The 20,409-nt window shown below is 39.4% G+C and overlaps 1 protein-coding gene across 2 annotated transcripts in view; it reads left to right on the forward strand.

Annotated features, from left to right (window-relative positions):
• Nucleotides 1-5,774: 5,774 nt before the first annotated feature.
• Nucleotides 5,775-20,409, forward strand: part of LARP1B (La ribonucleoprotein 1B) — a 58,742-nt gene continuing 44,107 nt past the window's right edge. Inside the window, exons 1-7 of one of the 2 annotated variants that reach the window (XM_054990211.1) lie at nt 5,775-6,419; nt 9,639-9,700; nt 10,818-10,877; nt 12,573-12,717; nt 14,105-14,272; nt 14,367-14,504; nt 16,114-16,282. In XM_054990211.1, coding sequence (XP_054846186.1) covers nt 6,083-6,419; nt 9,639-9,700; nt 10,818-10,877; nt 12,573-12,717; nt 14,105-14,272; nt 14,367-14,504; nt 16,114-16,282 — 1,079 coding nt within the window. In that variant the 5' untranslated portion in view covers nt 5,775-6,082. The remainder of the gene's footprint in view (nt 6,420-9,638; nt 9,701-10,817; nt 10,878-12,572; nt 12,718-14,104; nt 14,273-14,366; nt 14,505-16,113; nt 16,283-20,409) is intronic. The other variant, XM_054990212.1, reaches the window with a different exon arrangement.

A 20,409-nucleotide genomic window follows, 5' to 3' on the forward strand; every position in this document is an offset into this window, starting at 1 on the left:
GGCAGGGAAGGTGATGAGGGGGGACAAAACAGGATTTACAATCCTAACAGCAGCACAATGTGAAAGAATAATAATTAAAAAATATTTGGATGGAATGCGTATTTATGGTATGACAAAGTCAAGGCAGATGCTGTTTTTACATCATTATGTGAGACGGAATTTATTCATTGTTTGGCAAAAATATAAGAGATACTTAAATGAAGAAACCCCATTGTGGATGGTGCCGGCTGAAGTTGTTAACCCTAGTTATTAACTAGCATTGCAATGGATAAACTTTTAACGTATACTGCTTATTTCTGGTTTTGTTCTACTCTCTTAATACTGTAAGGATCTTACAGGTTTTTGTTACTGGAGAAAAGTGTCTTGCATTTTATTCTTTCACATTGTAGTAATAATAATTAATAAATTTTTATTGGGTGAGTTAATACATAAGTCATTTCATACATAATCTATTATCCCCCATATCCTAGTTTCCCCCACCCACTCCTCCCCCTTTTTCTTTGTAGACTTCAAACAGTTTTCCAACCCCTTATCTAATTATATCTACTATATATTGTTATATTATTTAAAATAAAATGTTATTTCTTAATACCATTCTCTTATCTTAAACTCACAAATATATATTCCCTCCATAAAGATCACTTTACCCCCCCCTTTAAAAATTCTCCAATATACGTAATTTCCCTTTGACATCCCACTTCTTTTCCAAATACAATTTAAATTTCTCCCAGTTAATAAAGAATTCTTCAGACTCTTGTTCTCTCATTTTCTTTGTCAGCTTGTTCATCTCAGCCATATACAACAATTTTTGGATCCAATTTTATATTGTCGGTATTTCTTGAGTCTTCCATAATTGTGCATATACCATCCTTGCCGTCGTCGTCATGTAAAACATTAGCGTTCTATCTTGGATCGCAAACTCTTCTAAACTTATGCTTGCAACAACAACTCTGGGTTTTTGTTCACTTTTTTCTGCAATATTTCTGACATAACCTCAACAATATTCCCCCAGAATTGTTTAGCCAGTTCACAAGTCCACCACATATGATAAAACGAACCTTCTTGTTTTTTACATTTCCAACATTTGTCTGACATTTGACTATTCCCATAAGCTAAGTATTCCCATGCATCCATTGTGATGTCTCTATTACAATTTATAGCCTACTTTACCATTTGCACTTTAACTGTTTCATCCTCAGTAAACCACTTTAACAAAATTTTATACATTTTAGATATCATTTTTCCCCCTCTTGTAATAAACATTCTTCTAGTTCCGAGTTTTTTGTTCTGAATCCTGATTTCCTGCGATCAGAGTCATACAAATCTTTGTCTATATTGGAACCACCCATAATGAAATGGTAGTTCCTCATTTGCTTTAATTATAACTGCTTTTTGCTCCAATTTCAAGATTTCTTTGTAAGTCAACCACTCCTCGCCATTATATTCCGTTTTCGAGTTAACAACTTCAGCCGGCACAATCCACAATGGGGTTTCTTCATTTAAGTATCTCTTATATTTTTGCCAAACAATGAATAAATTCCGCCTCACATAATGATGTAAAAACAGCATCTGCCTTGACTTTGTCATACCATAAATACGCATGCCATCCAAATATTTTATTATTATTATTCTTTCACATTGTGCTGCTGTTAGGATTGTAAATTCTGTTTTGTCCCCCCTCATCACCTTCCCTGCCAATCATGTACTATAGTGGGTGCTTAATTGTTTTAGTATAGTTGTTCTAAAACATTGCACCTAAAGCATTTTCAAGTATTCTTGGGAACTATGATAAAAGTAGAGAAAATGTAGAAAGATTGGGAAGGAGTTGAACTTTCTATTTTATACTAAGGAGGCAGCCCACTGTTTTGGTTTCAGATTTTAAAGTGTAATCAGTTTGCTTCTTCAGCAGTGCAAAGAGCCTATTAAATGCAAATGTCAAAAAGCCCCCTAATTTGTTCATGGCTCAGTGCATATATTCAATACCACTTAATTGTAGCTACAAACACAGCAAGTGAGTTTTAATTCAGAAGTTTTTCAAGCATCCCCCAAGTTAACAACGTAGCTGTTCGTAAAGAACATGCAAATAAAATAGCATAGGAGCTTCACATCCAGTCAAGCGACAATATTTTTCCTTCATCTACCAACAGCACATTTATTGATATTTCAATTTGCATCTGGCTTTTCTGCATTCAAGGCCTTCAAAACAGCTTTGTGTTGCTCAAAATTTGGACTATTTGCTGATAATTAGTCTATTACTGGTTTCGCACAAAGCATTCCCTGGTAAATTGTCTTTGACAAGAGTTTAAATGTTTTTAAGGGATTATTCCAACATGGGCACAGTAGCTACAGCAGTCTATTCTGAGGCTACTGCTCTGCAAGTTGTGAGAAAAAATAATACACTATGAATTTAAATTAGAAAATAAGTGAGTATAGCTAAGAAGGAGCAAATGTGGACGCAACTTCGGGTGAGACAAATACAACAGCTGATCTCTAGAAATCTGATGGGGGTATCAGAGGATTTGCTGCCCACTTGGAATTCCTGTGTGTCTCCCCATTCATGCTACATTTTCGAAACCTGTAATTACAAAACAGTTTTCATTTACAAAAAATGAAGGCAATAAATCTGTTTGTCCATGGAAGGCACAAACACACTTGGCTTCCCATGCTTGTGTGTACTGATCTCCCTTTCTAACATGGTTGGGAAAACCTTCAATCAAACTCCAATTTGCTTTGATATCTATGCCTGTGCCTGGGCAAATAAGATGGTTTCTTCCACACAAAGTAGAATTCAACTTCAGTTTAGCACCCTAGAAAAGGGCAAGCAGCATTAGGGGTTAAAACACCTTCTATATAAGAGTAAAGATTTGGGGGCTTTTTACAAAAAAGGCAATTATGGGAGCATGACAGAAATTTATAAAATTATGCATGGTAGGGAGACTGGATATGGGTAACTTGTCTCATTAGAACTCAAAGGCACCCAATTAAGTTAATGGGAAGATGATTCAGGGCAGGGAAAAACTTTGACACTCAAAGGGGTAAATTGTGGGATTCACTGTACCAGGATATAGTGATAGTATCAACTTAGACCAAGATTTGAAGAAGTGAACTCATGAAAGCTCATTCCCCACCACAAATTGTGTTAATCTTATAGGTACTACTGGACTCTTGCTCTTGTCTAGTATTAACTTAGTTTGCTTTCAAATGCCATTAAACACATTCAATTCATTCATAGGCAGTAACTCTATGAATCAGTGCAGGCAACAATAGCTGGTCACTGTGTGACTCCTGGTCAGCTCCAGCACAGCTGTTCTCATAAAGAACACTCTCCTATTGCTGCCTACAGAATTAAGACATTTGTTTGGAAGCTGAAAAGGCCTTTAGTTTGTATTGTGGGTACATTTTTAAAAATCAGCCTCTCCAAATTAGGTAAAATGCTGATTGGGGTGTAGCGGGGGCAAATCTTGAAAGCCAGAATCCACTAAAAACAACGAAATAAAAACATCATGTATTTTAAAAAAATGAATTCAGCACACTCACTGCAAGAACAAAAATTCTTCCACATTGCATACATTTCTTCCCATTGCTACTCACAGTGGCCTCCCCTCGAATTTCTTCCTTCCCTTGTGATAATGAGATATCTTGATAGTATTACTATAAATACATCACAGTTCCATGAGTTGGAATCAAGGAAAAACATACGGCTGCTCCACATAACAGGCGTGGAGAAAGATCTCCTATCCCTTAAATAAAGGCTTCAATATGTGGAAATTAGCAGTCAGATCTTTTCATCCTATGGAGAGAAATAACATCCTCCTGAGCCAATAGAGAGACTTTTTATTCAGGCCTGTTAATGTCCTAACCTAGAAACCATCCCAACCCTATTCAATGAGGTTTACACCTGTGAAGATTCTTTGGGTTGCAGCCTTAACTATCATATACTATACTCGGTTCTTTTCACTATTCCTGATGAGAAAAGCTGCATTGCTGAAATTGTGCTTGATGTGTGAGCAGATGGAGGAGAGGAGGGTCAAAGTGCAAGATTTTGGTAGACCAACTAGATTCCCAGGCAATAAGCTTTTGAGAGTCTCTTTTTGAGATACATTTACAGTGCAATCCTTAAGAGTTACACCCTTCTAAGTCCATTAAAGCTAATACCTAGGATAGCACTATTAGAAGGGGATGAAGGGTTTTATCCAACGAGAAGGTGGGAACGGTATCCACCTGCATACAAGGAAATGTTTTCTGTCCTGCAGAAGCACACTGATGAACAATTGTCCCTTGAGAATGCTAGTACTTTTCTCTCTCTCACCCCAAATTTATTTTATGTATTAAATATTTTTATAAGTACAGTATAATTACAATTATAATTACAATCCTTCACGGATACACACTGTAATATGGTGAGGGGGTTTGAGTGTGTCAGTGAAGATGAGAGCAATACCGTCAGGAGTGCTCGCTACTGGGCAGCAACAGTAGTGGAAGGTGAGGTGACTCTGGCGGAGGATCTTTTGCAGACAATAAGTGTCACTTCAGCTAGCCCTGGTTAGGACCGCACACAAGAAGGCAATGATAAAACAACAACTGCTAATCTCTTACCTCGCCAACCCTAAGATGAGATCCAAAATGAAAGAAGATATAGTGAGATCCAAAATGAATATAGTGGATATAGTGAGATCCAAATTTAGTGGATATAGTGAGATCCAAAATGAAATGAAAGAAGATATAGTGCTGGAAGACAGGATCCCCAGGTCGGATGGCATTCATTTGGCTACCGGGGAAGAGTAAAGGGCACGAACAAATAGCACTATTCTTAATGATAGGACGGGATTAAAGCTGAAAGGATGTCCAGATGCAGATATGAATAGATGCAAAAAAAAATGTCCAAAGCTGTGCAACACACATAATAGGAACATGGAATGTGAGAAGTATGAAGCCAGGTAAGCTAGAAATCATAAAACAAGAAACGGAACATTTAAACATTGCAATCCTGGATGTGAGTGAACAAATGTGTACTGACTCAGGACATTTTCAGTCAGAAAACTACAAAGTGTTTACTGTGGAAATGACAGACTCAAAATAAGCGGTGTTGCTCTAACAGTGAGGCGAGACAGTGCACGCAGTTAAGAGCTACAACGCAAGGTCTGACAGTATCAATCAGACTTCATGGAAGGCCTATGTTCCACAAGGCAGAGATACTTACAATATAATTATAATTTGTAGTTTATTTAAGTTATTTATTAGGCGCTACTTCTCTACGTTCAAAACGACTTACAGTAAAACACAATCAATTTTTTATCATATTAAAACGAGGTAAAAAGAAGCACGAAACAGAACATGAAACACAAAGATGTTCAGAAAGCAGCGAGGGAGCAGCAGCGCTGTAAAGACCAGTCTGCCTCCCGATTTCCCCGCGTCTCGCAGCCTTCACCGGAGGTGCGAGGAGAGGAGAGAGCGCGCGCACGCTGCTTCTCTGGGCGCCGCGGCCAGCTGTGTCGTCACAGCGCCTCGAAGAGTTCGGGAGCTCCGCCTCTCGCTCCCCACAGCCGCGGCCTCGCGCTCCTTTTCCGCCTTCCTTCCCTCCGCTTTTCTCCTCCTCGCAGCCCCGCCCCCCGCCCCGGCTCTGTCTCCGCCCCCTCCCCTCCCACCCGCCCCCCCCCACCGGCTCGAGGGTGCGCGCGCGCGACAGCTGTGGCGGCGCTCGGCCGGCCTGAAGGCGGGCCTGTCTCAACTGTTCCTCCTTCGCTCCCCCCCCCCGCCCCGCCGCCGGCCTGCTCCTGGCGCGTGACAGCTGAGCTCCCCTCCTTTCTCTCTCCTTCGCTTGCCCTCCCCGCCACGGGGTGGCGGCGGCGGCGGCGGTTGAACTTGAACCACCGGCGGTGGTGAATGAGTGACGCCGCCCCCGGAGGCCGCTGTTCGGGCGGGGGGCCCGCTTCCCCGCCAGCCGCAGCCCCCGTGGGGCGGCCGAGCCACCCCGCCGCACCTTCGGCGTAGAGGCTCCCTCGCTTTCCTTCTCCCGCCGCCCTTTCCTCACAGGGAGCGGAGGGGGGAGGCGCGGAGGGTAGAGGCCAGGCCCCCGCTCGGCATGTCCGCGGTCGCCCCGCAGCCACCACCGCTTCGGGGAGCCGAGAAGAGCGCGGGGGCCCGGCTGCCCGAAGAGAGCTGCCAGGAGCGGCTCCTGCTCCCTGCCGGCCAAGCCGTGAGCCCGGCGGCCCGCCAGAGCGGCTTCGCTGAGGAGCAACAGCAGCAGGACGAGGACGAGGACAGCAACAAGGAGCGACGGGGCCCTCGCCAGCCAAAGCCTCCCGTGCTCGAGCCCAAGGAGAACCCCTGGACCCGCTGGAAACCGCCCCCCGCTCCCGCCGGCAGCCTGTCCCCCTCCAACGCCTCCGCCGGCAGCGAGTTTGCCTTACAGGACCCGGGTAAGGAAGGGGGGGGTGTGAGATTGGCAGTTCTCAGCGGCGATGTTTGATCTACGTGGTGGGAGGATGGAGGTCCCGCTCAAGTTTCTTTAAAGGTCCCCACGCCCACTTCCTATTCCGCTGCTGCCTCGGCGGCGACTCCAACCGACTTGAGCAAGAATCTGGTCTAGTGGTGACACCTTAAAGACCAACAAGATTTTTCAGGGTATGAACTTTCAAGAGTCAATCTTCCCTTTCAGATACAAATAGAATTGGTAAGATCTGAGGCCAGTAGTACCTTAAAGACTAACGTATGAGCTTTCAGGAGTCAGCCAGCAGGGCTACCCACCTGAAACTCTTTTCAGTTAGGAAAGGGGATCCCTGAGTCCTTAGGTCGGTCTGACTGGGATATAAGAGCTTGGGAATTTCCATTACTATGAAGGGAGCTTTGGCTTTTGGAAACGAATACGCTGGAAATCTGATTGGTCTTTAAGGTGCTGCTGGGCCTGAATCTTGCTCTTCTACTGCAGACCAATACAGCTACCCACCCAAGTGACTTGGCTGTGGAGCAAGGCATGTGCTTGCTTGTCCTGCCAGCCAGTGCCTGGGAGTTCCCAGAGTGCCGCCTGAGCTCTCCCTTGTTGAATGCATGCTCAGATTTAGGAAAATGTGTGTGTGGAAGAGGTGTAGCCTTGCCTTGGAGCTGTTTTATGGGAGGGAAGAGGAGAGCCAAGCAACTGAGGAAAGCCAGCTCTTATTGGACTATGGTGTACCTGGAAGCCAACACGGCCGGTTTTTATTTGAGAGTTCAAAGAGATTGAGAAACAATTGAAAATTTTAAGAGAGGATAGGTATTTTAGGGAGATAGGTATAGGTCATCTGGCTTCATCTACTAATTGTATCCTTTTAAAAAAAATACATAGCTGCTCGTATGCAGTACATTATTATCATTGAATTGCCTCCTACAAAAAATAGGAAATAAAAACAGTACTCTCTGAGCTGGATGGCTCAGGCTAGCCAGATCTTGGAACCTATGCTAGGTCAGCCCTGATTAGTACTTGGATGGGAGACCACTAAGGAAATCTAGGGTTGCTATCTCTGTTCATTTTTTGCCTTGAAAACTCCACAGGGTTGCCATAAGTTAGCTGTGACTTAGTGGCACTTCACACAAGCACAGTATCTTGTTGAATTTCCTTCTTGGCTCAGTAACACAACATATGTTTTTGCATCCCAAAGTTCCCATCTTCAGGCCCTGTCATCTCCAGTTAAAGTATCTCATCTAACAGATGTCGAGAAAGACATGTCTAGAGCTAGATGGACTAGTGTTCTGACTTGGTACAAGGCAGCTTCATATGCTCTTACAGTATTACTGGTATAAACTGTACATTGATAAAATTTGCCTATGCGTATGGTTACATTTATTGGAAAATAAGCGTACCAGGATCCTGCTCAGACATGGCAGACAAACTTAGTTGATAATTGTGCTTGGTCCCTCCCTTCTCCTCTCAGGCAGAGATAGAAGATGTGGAAGTCTTCAACTAATTAGTTTAAATCTTCGATTGGGGTCACCTGGAGTGGACTAATATATGTATTTTGTAATTGTGGTTTTGTCCCCCATCCTGACATAAAACATATGTTTGTACTCTCACACACTGTTCCAAAACGTAATGCTTTCTAGTTTGTGTAAAAGTCATAAAACTATAAATCCATAATTCAGCACATACTTTAGTTTTATTGCTGATTTTGGCAGGTAGATGAAAGGTGTGTGTGTGTGTGTGTGTGTGTGTGTGTGTGTTTAAAGTAGCAACAGCAAAACCTTGCATGCAAACATTGATGTCTTCAGAGTGTATTCACAATGTTATACTTCACAAACAGCTTGGTTTTATTCCCCATTGATCTCCATTAGTTTCTCAGAGGAAAAGAATTGAACAAAAGACTACCAATTAATCATTTGAAGGGGGGATTAGAGAAATTGGGCAAAAACTGAGTACTGTTGCAGTGTGTGTGGATCACTTTAAAGGGAAACATAAGCTAAATTAGATGCCATCCTTTGTTGCTTGAGGCTCATGTCGGTATTAAAAGTCAAAGGGAATATTTTTACATACTCTGCTTCTAACAGTCTTCTTTTAAAGCTTTAATTGAGATTAGGATTCAAATAAATAGTATGTTGATATGGGTAAAAATCTTGTCATTTTGTGCTGCTATTAGTATTTATGAAGTTAAGTTTAATGATCTCTAATTGAGATTACTGTGGGGAAAGTTGATTTTTCAAAATGAACTGTACTATTCACGGGAATAGCTTGCTGCTGTTGTGTTTGAATAGAGATGTAGAGTTTTTTTCCATTTCTAAAGTTTCATTGTTTCATGAAATTAACAACAATGAATAGATGTTATTGCCACAGGAAAGCTTAGCAGCGAAAGTGTTGTCATTAATGTTTTTCAGGTGATTATTCCTAGGAATTATGTGATAGTACATATGTTTTACTGATTTGTATATAGAGGGAGAGGGAAATAAAACCAAAAATATGTACTGTAGTCCAACTAAAATCAAGTTAATGTGTGTGATTTGATTGCAGGTCAAAATGAAAGCTAAAATTCTTATTTGTGTGTTTCCTCTCACATGGTGGAAGGGATAGTGTAAATACTAGTCTGATAACAAGTAGTGCTACAGAGTGCCACATTGAAACTAAGGTTCTCCAGTGACCTCCATGGAAGACAATTCAATTCTATTGAAATAAGTGACCAGACGACCATTTCATGCATAGTTCTTCAGGGATGTTAAAATTAGTGAATCAGCAGTTTTTAGTACATTCATTTTTTATTATTTCAAACTGTATAAGGGAAGTACATACTATACTGTCTTTAAAATTTTATGAATATTATTATAATGCAATTTCCACATAAAGTTCTGAATTTGTTTGACTATCACATTTAAACCACACTTAAGGGTTTTTTTTCCTATAAAGAGGTTTTCTTTGTTGCTCTTGGAATATAAAGTTAATATAGGGTGCTTAAAATGTTTATTTTCTGATCAATTCCAGAGGCGTAAACATGTTAGTATGTTACAGCCAAAACAGCAACGTTTTAATTTAATTTAATTTTAATTTATTACATTTATATTCCGCCCTCCCTGCTTTTGCAGGCTCAGGGCGGATTACAGACTTAACATATTTATTGTGGCATTATTTTGTACACTATTCTAATTTGGGGTATCAATAATTTTATTACTGTTCTTTTTAGAGTTACAGAGTTCTGCTAAAGTCATAAAAGCAGGAAAACTGAAGATAAAGAAACCTGTCAAGGTACTTTATTAGATGCAAAACTTGGTAACTGGAGTTTTGGTTATTTACAGTGCAATCCTAAACAGTTACTTCAGTCTAAGCTCATTGAATTCAATCTGATAACTAAACATATCCTATAATTGCATAATGATACAAATAATTGTTTTTTTTTAAATCCATCGATACAGATAGTTAAGTTTTTTAATTGTATAAAAATCTACAAGGCCCAAAAGTTATTGTCCTGATAATGGTACTATTTAGTTAGCATGAAACTTACATGATTCAGATGCGGGAGGATGGTTCATGTAAGTAGGTTTCTGTGAAATGTTCTGTGAAACCATTTTTGGTTGTACTCTTTTGCAAAGCATATCCAGAAATTAACCTGTAGAAACAGCCAAATAGAGAAAAGACCTACTTATAGAACTGAGCAAGGCATGTAGTACTATAGGAGTATCTTGAACTGAAAGTTGAATTGACTATTGATTTTGATGGATGTTAATTTCCTCTGAGGTGAGAAACTTTTTTTGTTTTTTGCTTACCACGCACAACATATAGGAAAAACTGTAAGGCTGCAATCTGTGATTCATTTTAAATGCTATTTTTCTTACTTGCTTGCTTCTGTAATTGCAGTAGCGTTTTTGGCCTTTTTAAATTGAACGCTTAGGCCTGTAGGCCATACAAGTGGTGAAATCTGCAGTAACTCTGGTTATTCCGTTTTTGACGAAGATACGGTGTTAGGAATTGTTGACCATCATACTACATTTGTTTTGGTGCCTTGATGATTTGTTCATTAGGATTTGTGAAAAATCGTTTAAAAAAATAATGTGGTGCAGTACAGCTGGTATGAGAGCCAGCATAGTGCTTAGAGTACTGGGCTAGGATCTGGGAGACCCATGGTTCAAATCTCCACACTGCCCTTGGAAGCTTACTGGGTGACCTTGAGACCGTGACTCTCAACTGGGTGGTTTTTAGGATAAAATGGAGATAGGGAGAACAATGTTGTAAGCCACTGCGAGTTCCCATTGGGGAGAACAATGGTATATAAATATCTAAATGAATGTCTGATAATCCTGGTGTCAAAAATTGATTCCTGTGCACTCACAAAAAACTAATCTGGAAACTTTTATTATTGTTGCAGGCTAATGATTTCAGTGATGCAACAAACTGGCCAACACCAAGTGAAACAGCAAACTCTGAAGTAAGCATACTTTGAAAATAAATTCTTAGCAATTCCCTGGTACAGATGTTTCACTTCTCTTGAACAAAAAGGCAGTAAGAAATTGAACTTTGTTCTTTTCAGCATTCTGTTTATCTGTCTGATTTCCTCCTTCCTCAGCAGTATTACATATTACATACCCTGCTGAAAAGAGTAGCATAATTGGATTCAGATGGTTTCTCCCATCTTCAAAGGGCTGGGGAAAGGACTCTCCCTCACTGTATGGATATTGAGCGCTTTTAACCATTGTATGTTGTGTTTCATGTATACTGTTGTATGCTTGCTTTATTGATGCTAACTGATGCACTTGCACTTTAATGTGAATGTGCAGTATTGGATATATTAATGTTTATAATAGCACTTTAACAGCAGCACTTTATGTATACATAGGTACGGGGTCTTTTAAACCTGTATGAATGATTGCTCCACCAGTGTTCTGAGAATCATATTAACTTGCTAGCCTTTCATTGTCTATATAAAAAGTATACTATTGCTTATTAAATTACCACATTGCTAAGTTAAATTGTGTACAAACACGTTTATTAGTAAGTTTATGCAGGTCTTTTGTTTGCTTTTGTGAGTTTAGAAGTATTGACAAGGCTGATTTATAATGAAGCCAAACTTGCTTTCTTGAAGTAACTTGTAATTACAAAATTAATTTTTAGATAGCTGCTTCTTACTGTCCAGAAATAATTATATAACATTCTGCAAAGAACAATATAAGTGATACTGGAGAAGAAATAACTGGCTCACATGGCTCTCTTTACTTTGAAAACATGCCATAGTTATACAGAGGAAATCTACTTACTACCTTATTTATCTGAAAAGAAGACTAGAAAAACAGTGGAGGGTGTCTTAAATTTGCATACAGATGTTACAGTTATGTATAGCAAAAGAAAAACTTTCATTGAGGGATGGTCTTAAATTCAGGGTCATCTTCCTTTCAGAAAAATTGGGTAATTGCAGCTTTGGTTCTGGTACAAATGTCTGAGGCATTTTTTGGTAGTTTCAAAGGCAATATAGAGGCTTGCAGGTAAATACTTCAAGATCATCGAGCCCCCTATTCCTTCCCCCATTGCACACAATAACCATCACATGGTGCTCTAGTCTCTGCCACCAGGTCACTCCTTACAGGTGAGATTGGAGCTAGAATCTGTTCTGAAATTGTACTTGTATATTGTCTACTGGATTCGCCTTTTGAATTATTTGCTACTTGAACCTCAAACCTCTGCGTTAGGAATAAGATATTTGCTGGATCAGTTCATATTATAACAGGTCAGTATATCATGCCTGTCAGTTGCAGGATTCTTTGTAGAAGCATACTTTTGGCTTAAATTTTTTCTCACATTCTAAGTAGAAAGTCATTATCTTAATTTGTAAGCTAATATGCAAGGTAATTTTCATGTCATTTTCTTAAGGTTTGTGGTGGCTGACATTATGGGGTTTGGGTGCCAGCCATTTTCAGGTGTATAAGGGTTTGGATCTTGTATGTACAGAATGCGGCATAGTGTTTCTCTGGACCAAGTCAGTTCTTCAGAAGTAATAATGCTGAAAGGTTTATCAGGTAGCTTCAGATTTTGTAAAAACTTTGTTATAAAAAATGCTATTATTTGAACAAACTGATCCAACTCCGTAATTATTACTGTTGTATTAAAGTGTAAAAATATAAATCCTCAGAATAAAAAAGCTCCAATCAAGGAGAAGGAAGAGAAGAATGAAAGGAAAAATAACAAAATCAAGGAAAACCTGGAAATAAAGCCGGATATTCCTGGAGAAAATAATAGCGAAGATGAGGCTCATGCTAATAATCAGAGGAAAAAAGGTTAGTATGGATGAATATACATAGTTTTCTAGTCCTTTCCTTAGTTATAGCAGTTATGGATCTATGTGTTCTCTATGTTTCTGAGTCGTTTGTGTGTTTTGGTTTAACATGCACAAAAAGCTCTAGAATTCTAGAATTTAGTACATATTTTACTTTATAATTTCAATAAGCAAAATTAATTTGTATCAAGAAATGTGAATCAAACTTCAATTTGAAAAATACCTGAAATACTTACTAGTTATTTTAGGTACCACTTAGATATTTCATTTGACAAAATATGAAATAATATGCGAAGAAATTCTTCTTTCTCCTGTTCAAATACAAGCAATAGTATTTCAAGTAAAGAGAGTCCCGAAACAGTATCATTCAAAAGGATTTATATATGCTCTTATCAAGTTATTCAGTCTGTGAACAAGGAAAGGTGATGGTGTTGTCACTGGATTGTTGGATTATTTGTACTGAAGGTCCTTCAGTGTGATGCATAACACAGCTTATTTTTGCACTACAGGAGCATTGTCTCTGATAATGACCATTAGCCTGCCAACAGCTTGATTCTCATGGACTATATTTTACCATAAACAGCAGAGATGACCCACAATTCCAGGCTACTAGCTGCTCATAAGGAAACTGAGCAGGAACCATAGACTACCAAACAGATTATCTTTAAGTTCTTTCTGAGATTTATCTGTGCTACCTGTTGTACTCCATCATTATGCCTGCCTTCTCCTATCACTAAGCTGTATGCTATGCTGAAGCAAACTTTATGGTGTTTTGTCTCCTCTTCTCCTCATTCCCGCTACAAGATATATAGCACGGCATCTTCACTTTAGCCTTTCTTCAAATGAAATGGAGAAGAATTTTATTGTTGGTATTACTCTGAACCCTAAATCTGAGGGTGAAAGCATTAAATGTCGAGCATTGCCTTTTTACTAGGAATGCAGGACTTCTGTTACCAGTGCTTGGAGGTGCAGAGCAGGGAAAGTTCATGAGTAGCTGTGACTCTTTGGGTTTTTATCAGAAGATGCTGTAAAATGACTTTAAAATGGAAATAATTCAGGTGTTTTGTTTATTAGGGTCTTCTGGTAGATAAATACTGATATTGGCTTGATGAGATCATTCAGGAAATCTTCACAAGTATGCATGCTAATGAATTAGAACTAGAGATGAAGATAACTTTTTGTGTTATTTGCCTATCCAGGGAGCTTCTTCTAGAGTCTAGGGGTAGGATTTGCAGTTTTTAGAGAGTAGAAAGGAGATGGTGTTATTTTCATAGGTAGAAATGCATTTCTGTTGTATTTAAATGTGTTTAAGTAAAGGCAAAGCACCTTTAAGAAATAAGTAACTGTATATTTTAAATGGTCAGTGGATATTCTTAACAGCATTATAGTTTTGTGTTTTACACTTGAAGGTAACAAGCACAAATGGGTGCCGCTTAATTTAGATGATATGAAATCAGATGGCCAAGATAGACCATGGTCTCGGAACAATTCAAGATCTCAACTGGAAACTAACAAGCTTATTCCTCACAACAATAGACGCAAAGAGTCAAGAACTAGTATGTTAAAATTATACCAATTAACTTTTATTCGTCATTGTCATCTTGTTAAAATCTGTTGTGTGATTTGTGCTTATATTCTTGTTTCTGAAAGGCTGGCGACGAGACAGGGAAAAACGAGATGATCATGATGAAGTCTCTAGTGTGAGAAGTGAAGGTGCTAGTGTTCGAGGATTTTACAAAGGAAGAGGAAGGGGCAGAGGAAGAGGACGTGGAAGAGGAAACCCTCGAAGTATGGAGATTAAAAAATTGTTATTGAATGGTATTCAATACTAGCATATTAGGTTGTATTCTCCCCCTATAGTTTGTACAGTGTACTCTATAGTGTACCCTAAGCCAATGGTTCTCTTAACTGTTGATTGTGACCCAAACATGGTCTGCAACTCTCTTGTTGGTGAATTGTGAAGCTCTATTTCCTGAGCCTGTGTAGGAGATACTGGGCTCACTGCCTTCCAGCAGAAGAGAGGAGAAAAAAGGGCAGAGTATTCTTCTGGTCTTTTGAGCTATGGTCACATTCATTCTCAGGGTCTCTCTGGTTAGATTACTGTCACTTGATCTCTTTTTAAATGCATATGGTAATTACGTGATTATGGCCTAACAAATTGTAATTACTGTATTATCAAGAACTCAGAGAGGTTAGCAGAGTCAGGAGGGTCTTTGCAAAAGACCACCTGCCCCCAAATTCAACAGCTGCCACCAGTTCCCCTACTAAGGCCTAGCCAGAAGCTGGGGAATGAAGCTTCAAGCCTTACTAGATTGTACCTGGGCATCAGTCATGCTGAGACCAGCTAAAAACTTACAAAGGTAGCCTAGGCACTATTTCAGATTGAAGACACAAACCACAGTGTTGTAAATTATATTTTGTTTATTAATGAGGTGCATAAGAACTTCTTATTAGAGATTGTGAAAAAGATAGATAACAAAAAGCTAAATAACCTAATTCCTAAACCTGACAGACTTTCTCTTTCTAGTTTAACATAGCATTCTGCTAATTAGATGGAATGCTTTAGCCTTGGCTCTACCATCCTCCCACCATAACAGTTTCAGATGTGTACCTGGGGCAGATAAAAAGCCTGGTTGGTCATGTCTCTGGAAATAAGCTCACTCAAAATTAACTAGCGTACTCATAATGTGTTTCGACTCTTGTCAAGCATTTCTAAACTTTAAATACAATTTTTGGCCAAAGCAGGCCTGTTTCTTCACAAAGAAGATCCAAAGTAGTGTATATTTACCAGTTCACACATACGATGTGTTTTCTGCATAGCTAAAGGATTGTGGGAACTCCCACTGCCCTGAGCCAGTGACCTGAGCCCTAGATAGAAAGTGTGAGCAGCTGCCTGCTGCTGCAGGGTAGTGTGCACTTTCACTGTTCTCTGTTCTGTTGGATGGCATGGGTGGGACAGGACCCTTTCCAGAGCCATTTTTGCCTCCCAGTGCCCCCAATCACTTGGTGTGGGACAGAAATCAGCAGCAGGGCAGTTGGATGGAGGGGGCATCCTACAGCTGATTGCTTGGGCTGCTGACCTGAAGCAACCTCTGGTTGTGATTTCAGAAACATCAGAGGCCAGCAGTGGTGGCAGCTGGGTGGTCGGGTGCCTCCTCCTCAGCATGGGGTCCAGGGCAACTGCCCTGGTTGCCTGTGGTTTAGACTGCCCCTGTTTCTAAGAACACTCATTGTATTCTATGATTATCATTTTATATGAGGGGCTTTGTCAAACCTTTTTTTTTAAGTTCTAAGAATATAACTCAAATAGCCAACAGTATGAAAACAGACTTCTTTTTAAAAATGCCGTAATCTGTAATTTATTTCTTCATTTTTTCCGTTCCATCAATTTCTGAAGTGAATCATGAACATTCATATGGTCACCGAGAACAGTATGGTGAAAGGACTGATCAGCCATTTCAGCCAGATCTTAACACTAGCATGATGTATTACTATGATGATGGAACAGGGATGCAGATGTATTCTGTGGATGAAACGCTGCTTAAAGAGTACATTAAGCGCCAAATGTAAGTAGATTTGTGGGAGGGTGGGGAGGACAACATTTGTCTTTAAGATACTCACTTGAAACTTGAGCTTTTTAGAATATTAGTGACAGTTTGGCACTCATTGTTCAACAACTTTGCTGACATTAAGTAATTTTTTTTTAAAGTATAGACTTCAGGAAAAGGATTGAATGTCTTGGTGTTATAAGTTAATTTGCAGGCTCTGTGCCTTCTTATCATGTCATTCATATTTTCATTGTTTGGTCTTGTAACTAACTTTTAGGTGTATGTTGGTTTGCATTTTACAAAAAGTTGAGTTTTCTTAACATTATTAACATATAAATGATTTTGTGATTTATACCCTCATTTTTTAAGAGTCTTCGTTCTTTGTTTTTGAGCTAAAGGACATTTAAAAAAAATTTGAAATTTTTATTTGTGTAAAACAAAAAAAACAATGTTGGCAAATTTATAAATAAGCTTCTATGAAAGGTCTCTAAATATCTAAATATAAGTCCATGTGCAATTACCACCTATCAGTGCAATCCTAAGCAGAGTTACTCCTGTCTAAACCCATTGAAAGCAATGGACCTAGACTGGCATAACTCTACTTAGATTTGCACTGTATATGTGATATGTTCAAATGTTGGTAAGTTTATAAGGTCTGCAATTCAACAAGTTACAGAAAGTGGGTCAATTTCCATTGGTCATCAGTTAGGTTCCAGGAGACAGGCAAATAGTCTAAAAGTATATAAACATCCTCAAAAACGAGTACTTTAATGCAAAATTAATATGAGTAGTGACTTCCTCGCAAAAGGACCAAATAACTGGACATATTAAAAGCATATGCTTAAGAAACACAAATTGTAAGCTACAATGCCAACAATTGGAGTCTGTACTTAATCCTTTGCTAAAAAGGTACTTTGGTGTCCAGTATACCCTAATTTTTTGCTGAATAAGTAACAGCTTAAAATCCATATCAGCAACCGGTATAAGGCTTAAAGCTTAAGGACTCTTTAACCTTGTATGAAAATACATTTTCTTGCACATGGCTTACTAGTGAAAAAAGCCATTTAGAAGGTTGATTATTCCAAACAGTAATGCTGGAGAGAACTTTGAGTTGTTATGAAGAGGCAGTACCCCCTGTTTTAAGTGTTTTCTTCTTCTCCTTTAGTTGATTGGTGGCTTTTATTGTCTTTGTACTCTATGCAGTTGTTTAAAAATTAAGACAAAATATCTTTGGCAGAAGTTATCTGGAATAAGGCTATCTATTTCAAATGACCGGCTGATTTCCCACTCATGTTTTAAATCGCCATGACTGAGAAGTCATGGCGATCACAATGGCATCAACTTTGCACTCTCATGTTTTACACTTTTAACAACAAGTTCAATTTGCCATCCTGCATTTGATTTTATACTTGGTTTTAATAACAACAACAACAACAACAACAACAACAACAACATTCGATTAGTATACTGCCCTTCAGGACAACTTAATGCCCACTCAGAGCAGTTTACAAAGTATGCCATTATTATCCCCGCAACAGGTGGATGGGGCTAAGAGAGCTCCAGAGAACTCTGACTGACTAGCCCAAGGTCACCCAGCTGGCTTCAAGTAGAGGAGTGGGGAATCGAACCCGGCTCTCCAGATTAGAGTCCCTTGCTCTTAACCACTACACCAAACCAGTTTAGTACCGGGTTTTACACGCTCTGAAATCCTTGTTACGTCATGACTTATTTTGAATAAGAAACCCCGCCCCTCCTGGTGCACATTACTTACACATTACAGCTACAAAAGTAGCCCTATGAAACAAGGAAAAGGCGGGGGGGGGGGTAAGCTGCTAACTCACCATACGCAGTTACGACCTTGGTTATTGAAAATTAATGGGAAAGCACTCAGGGTGCTCTGAAAGGTTTGGATCTATTAGATCCACTCTTAGAAATCACCTAAAGGAAAAAGGGGTAGGTCGGATCAGAAAAGCAAATGTTTCAAAAGTTATGAGGACATTTAAAGGAGAAATCAGGCCACGGCTGCAGGAATGGGGGAGCGCACATCCCTTCCTCAGCACGTCGCTGCTTCATTGAAAGCAGCGCTGAAATGTTACTGCCTATTAATAAAAATATAAAGGGGGAGGTAAAGCAACAGTGACACAGAGGAGGGACGATGTAAGTAGATAGACATGACATGACAAATCCATTGCAAGTGGACATAGGGGGTGATAGATCCATCGCTTAAACAGATCTGTCCGTATGAAAAAAGAGAGAAAGTTTACTCAGTAGAGATCTTGAGGGATGCCAACACAGCATAAATAGCGAGGGAATAGTAGATATTTTTAAAATCATGGTGCACAGGGAACAAAATAATGCTGAAATGTTACTGCCCCTTTAAAGTCCCCCCCCCTGCAAAGGAACAGAGTGATTGGGATATGGATGGTGCAACCAATCAGCTGTGACCAATCAACTACAGAGAAGAAAGGAAAGGGTGGGGGGAGAAACAAAAGTGTACACACTGACATGAATCCGACCAACTTCAACTCGACAGCTGATTCAAATAAAAATCAGGACATGTCCACCGTGAGAAGAATTGGGGATGCCCCAAACAAAGTCTGGTGCTGTGTCACATGACTACCTCATGAGTGTAAAATGCAGACAAACATGGGAAGCAAAACAGGTAGTGAAAACGGGGCAAAGACTAAATGTGAAATGGGCCTTAGTATAGTATTTTTGGTAGTACTTGCTGCCAAGCCTTGTGAAATCTGTCAGTGGACATGCAGTTGTACATCAAGATAATTATGCTTCTTCCACTGCCCCAGACACTTAGAGGAGCACACTTTCTCATTGCAGCCAGATTTCTGAGCATGTAGTATAGAATCCAGTTCCTCTAAGGTAGGATGTGGTAATGTCTATCTCTGCTCCACAAAATGTCAAACTTAATATTGGTTCCACCTTCACCTTCTGTATCCAATTTTCTTAGGCATCAAATGTAGTGATGCTGTTTTCCAGAAAAATATGAATCTGAAAATTTTCTGATTCCTCTAAGCAGAATGTGATATGATTCAACATATATTTTTGACGACTTCCATTTCTGCTTTGAGCTGAGTGTTGTTGTTTCGTACTCCATGATGTGTTCTTTTAATTTATCTCGACTTTCATCTTAATTCTTCTTTTAACGTCTATAATTTTCTTCTCTCTGGTTTATTGGTTGTGGGCTGTTATCTTAAAGTAGCTTCTTTGGTAGGCTTGAGTGTTTGGGGAATTCTTTTTACTACGTCCTTGTGAGGACCACTGACTTGATTTAATTAGTCTTTCTGTTGTGTAAGAGGGAAGCAGTGGGGGAGTCGATAGGTAGGAGGTAGGAGTATTGTGATAAGGATACTTCACTCTCTTTCACACCGTGGTTAGCTACAGATACAGTTATTTTGCACTGATTCTGTTAAATTGTACTTGAGTCTGTCTTTGTGTGTGTGTTTTTTCTTCCATCTGGTAGCTAGTTTTGAGTAGGAAAGAGGTTACCCTTTTGAGGACCCTTTCTTGCCTTCTCCCAAACAAACTAAGCTTGACTGTTTTTTTAAAACCTAATATTAAAATGAGTAACGGATTTAATGTCTTGCAGCAGAGGAGTGACACATATTTTGACCAACATTTAAACAAAATTTGTGTGTTGCTATTTGGATCTAACCAGCTTTTCCAGTCATGAAAAAGAAAGAGGTTCCCTTTGATCACTAAAAAGGCTGTATTGGGGGATCATTCGATTTCCTTGTAAAAGTTCGTTTTTATATGGGTATCGAAATAAGAGTGCACAAATGTCAAGAATTTGCATTTTATTGGCTAAACCATATAGAAAGAATAGTTTGATTAGTCAAGTCAAGTTAGCCTTTATTGGCATATAGCAGCAATTCAAGTTATCAAATAGTTTGATTAAATGACTGGCTTTAGAAACTTGTTATTTTAAAGAGTTCTTTTGAGATTTTTATCGGAATAAACTGCAAAGCACAGAAGAGGTGCTTCCTTAAAAGGAAGAAGAACTGCTGTGTATATACACCTAGCATTTATTGTCATAATGTCCTAAAGCTTTGACTATGACATTTAGAAATACTTTAGTTTAAATCCTGCCAAGATTTCTTGTGTGTGTGGAGGCAGTTTTTACCAATCCC

This window comes from Eublepharis macularius, chromosome 10 (assembly GCF_028583425.1).
Source record: "Eublepharis macularius isolate TG4126 chromosome 10, MPM_Emac_v1.0, whole genome shotgun sequence".
Lineage (NCBI taxonomy): Eukaryota > Metazoa > Chordata > Lepidosauria > Squamata > Eublepharidae > Eublepharis > Eublepharis macularius.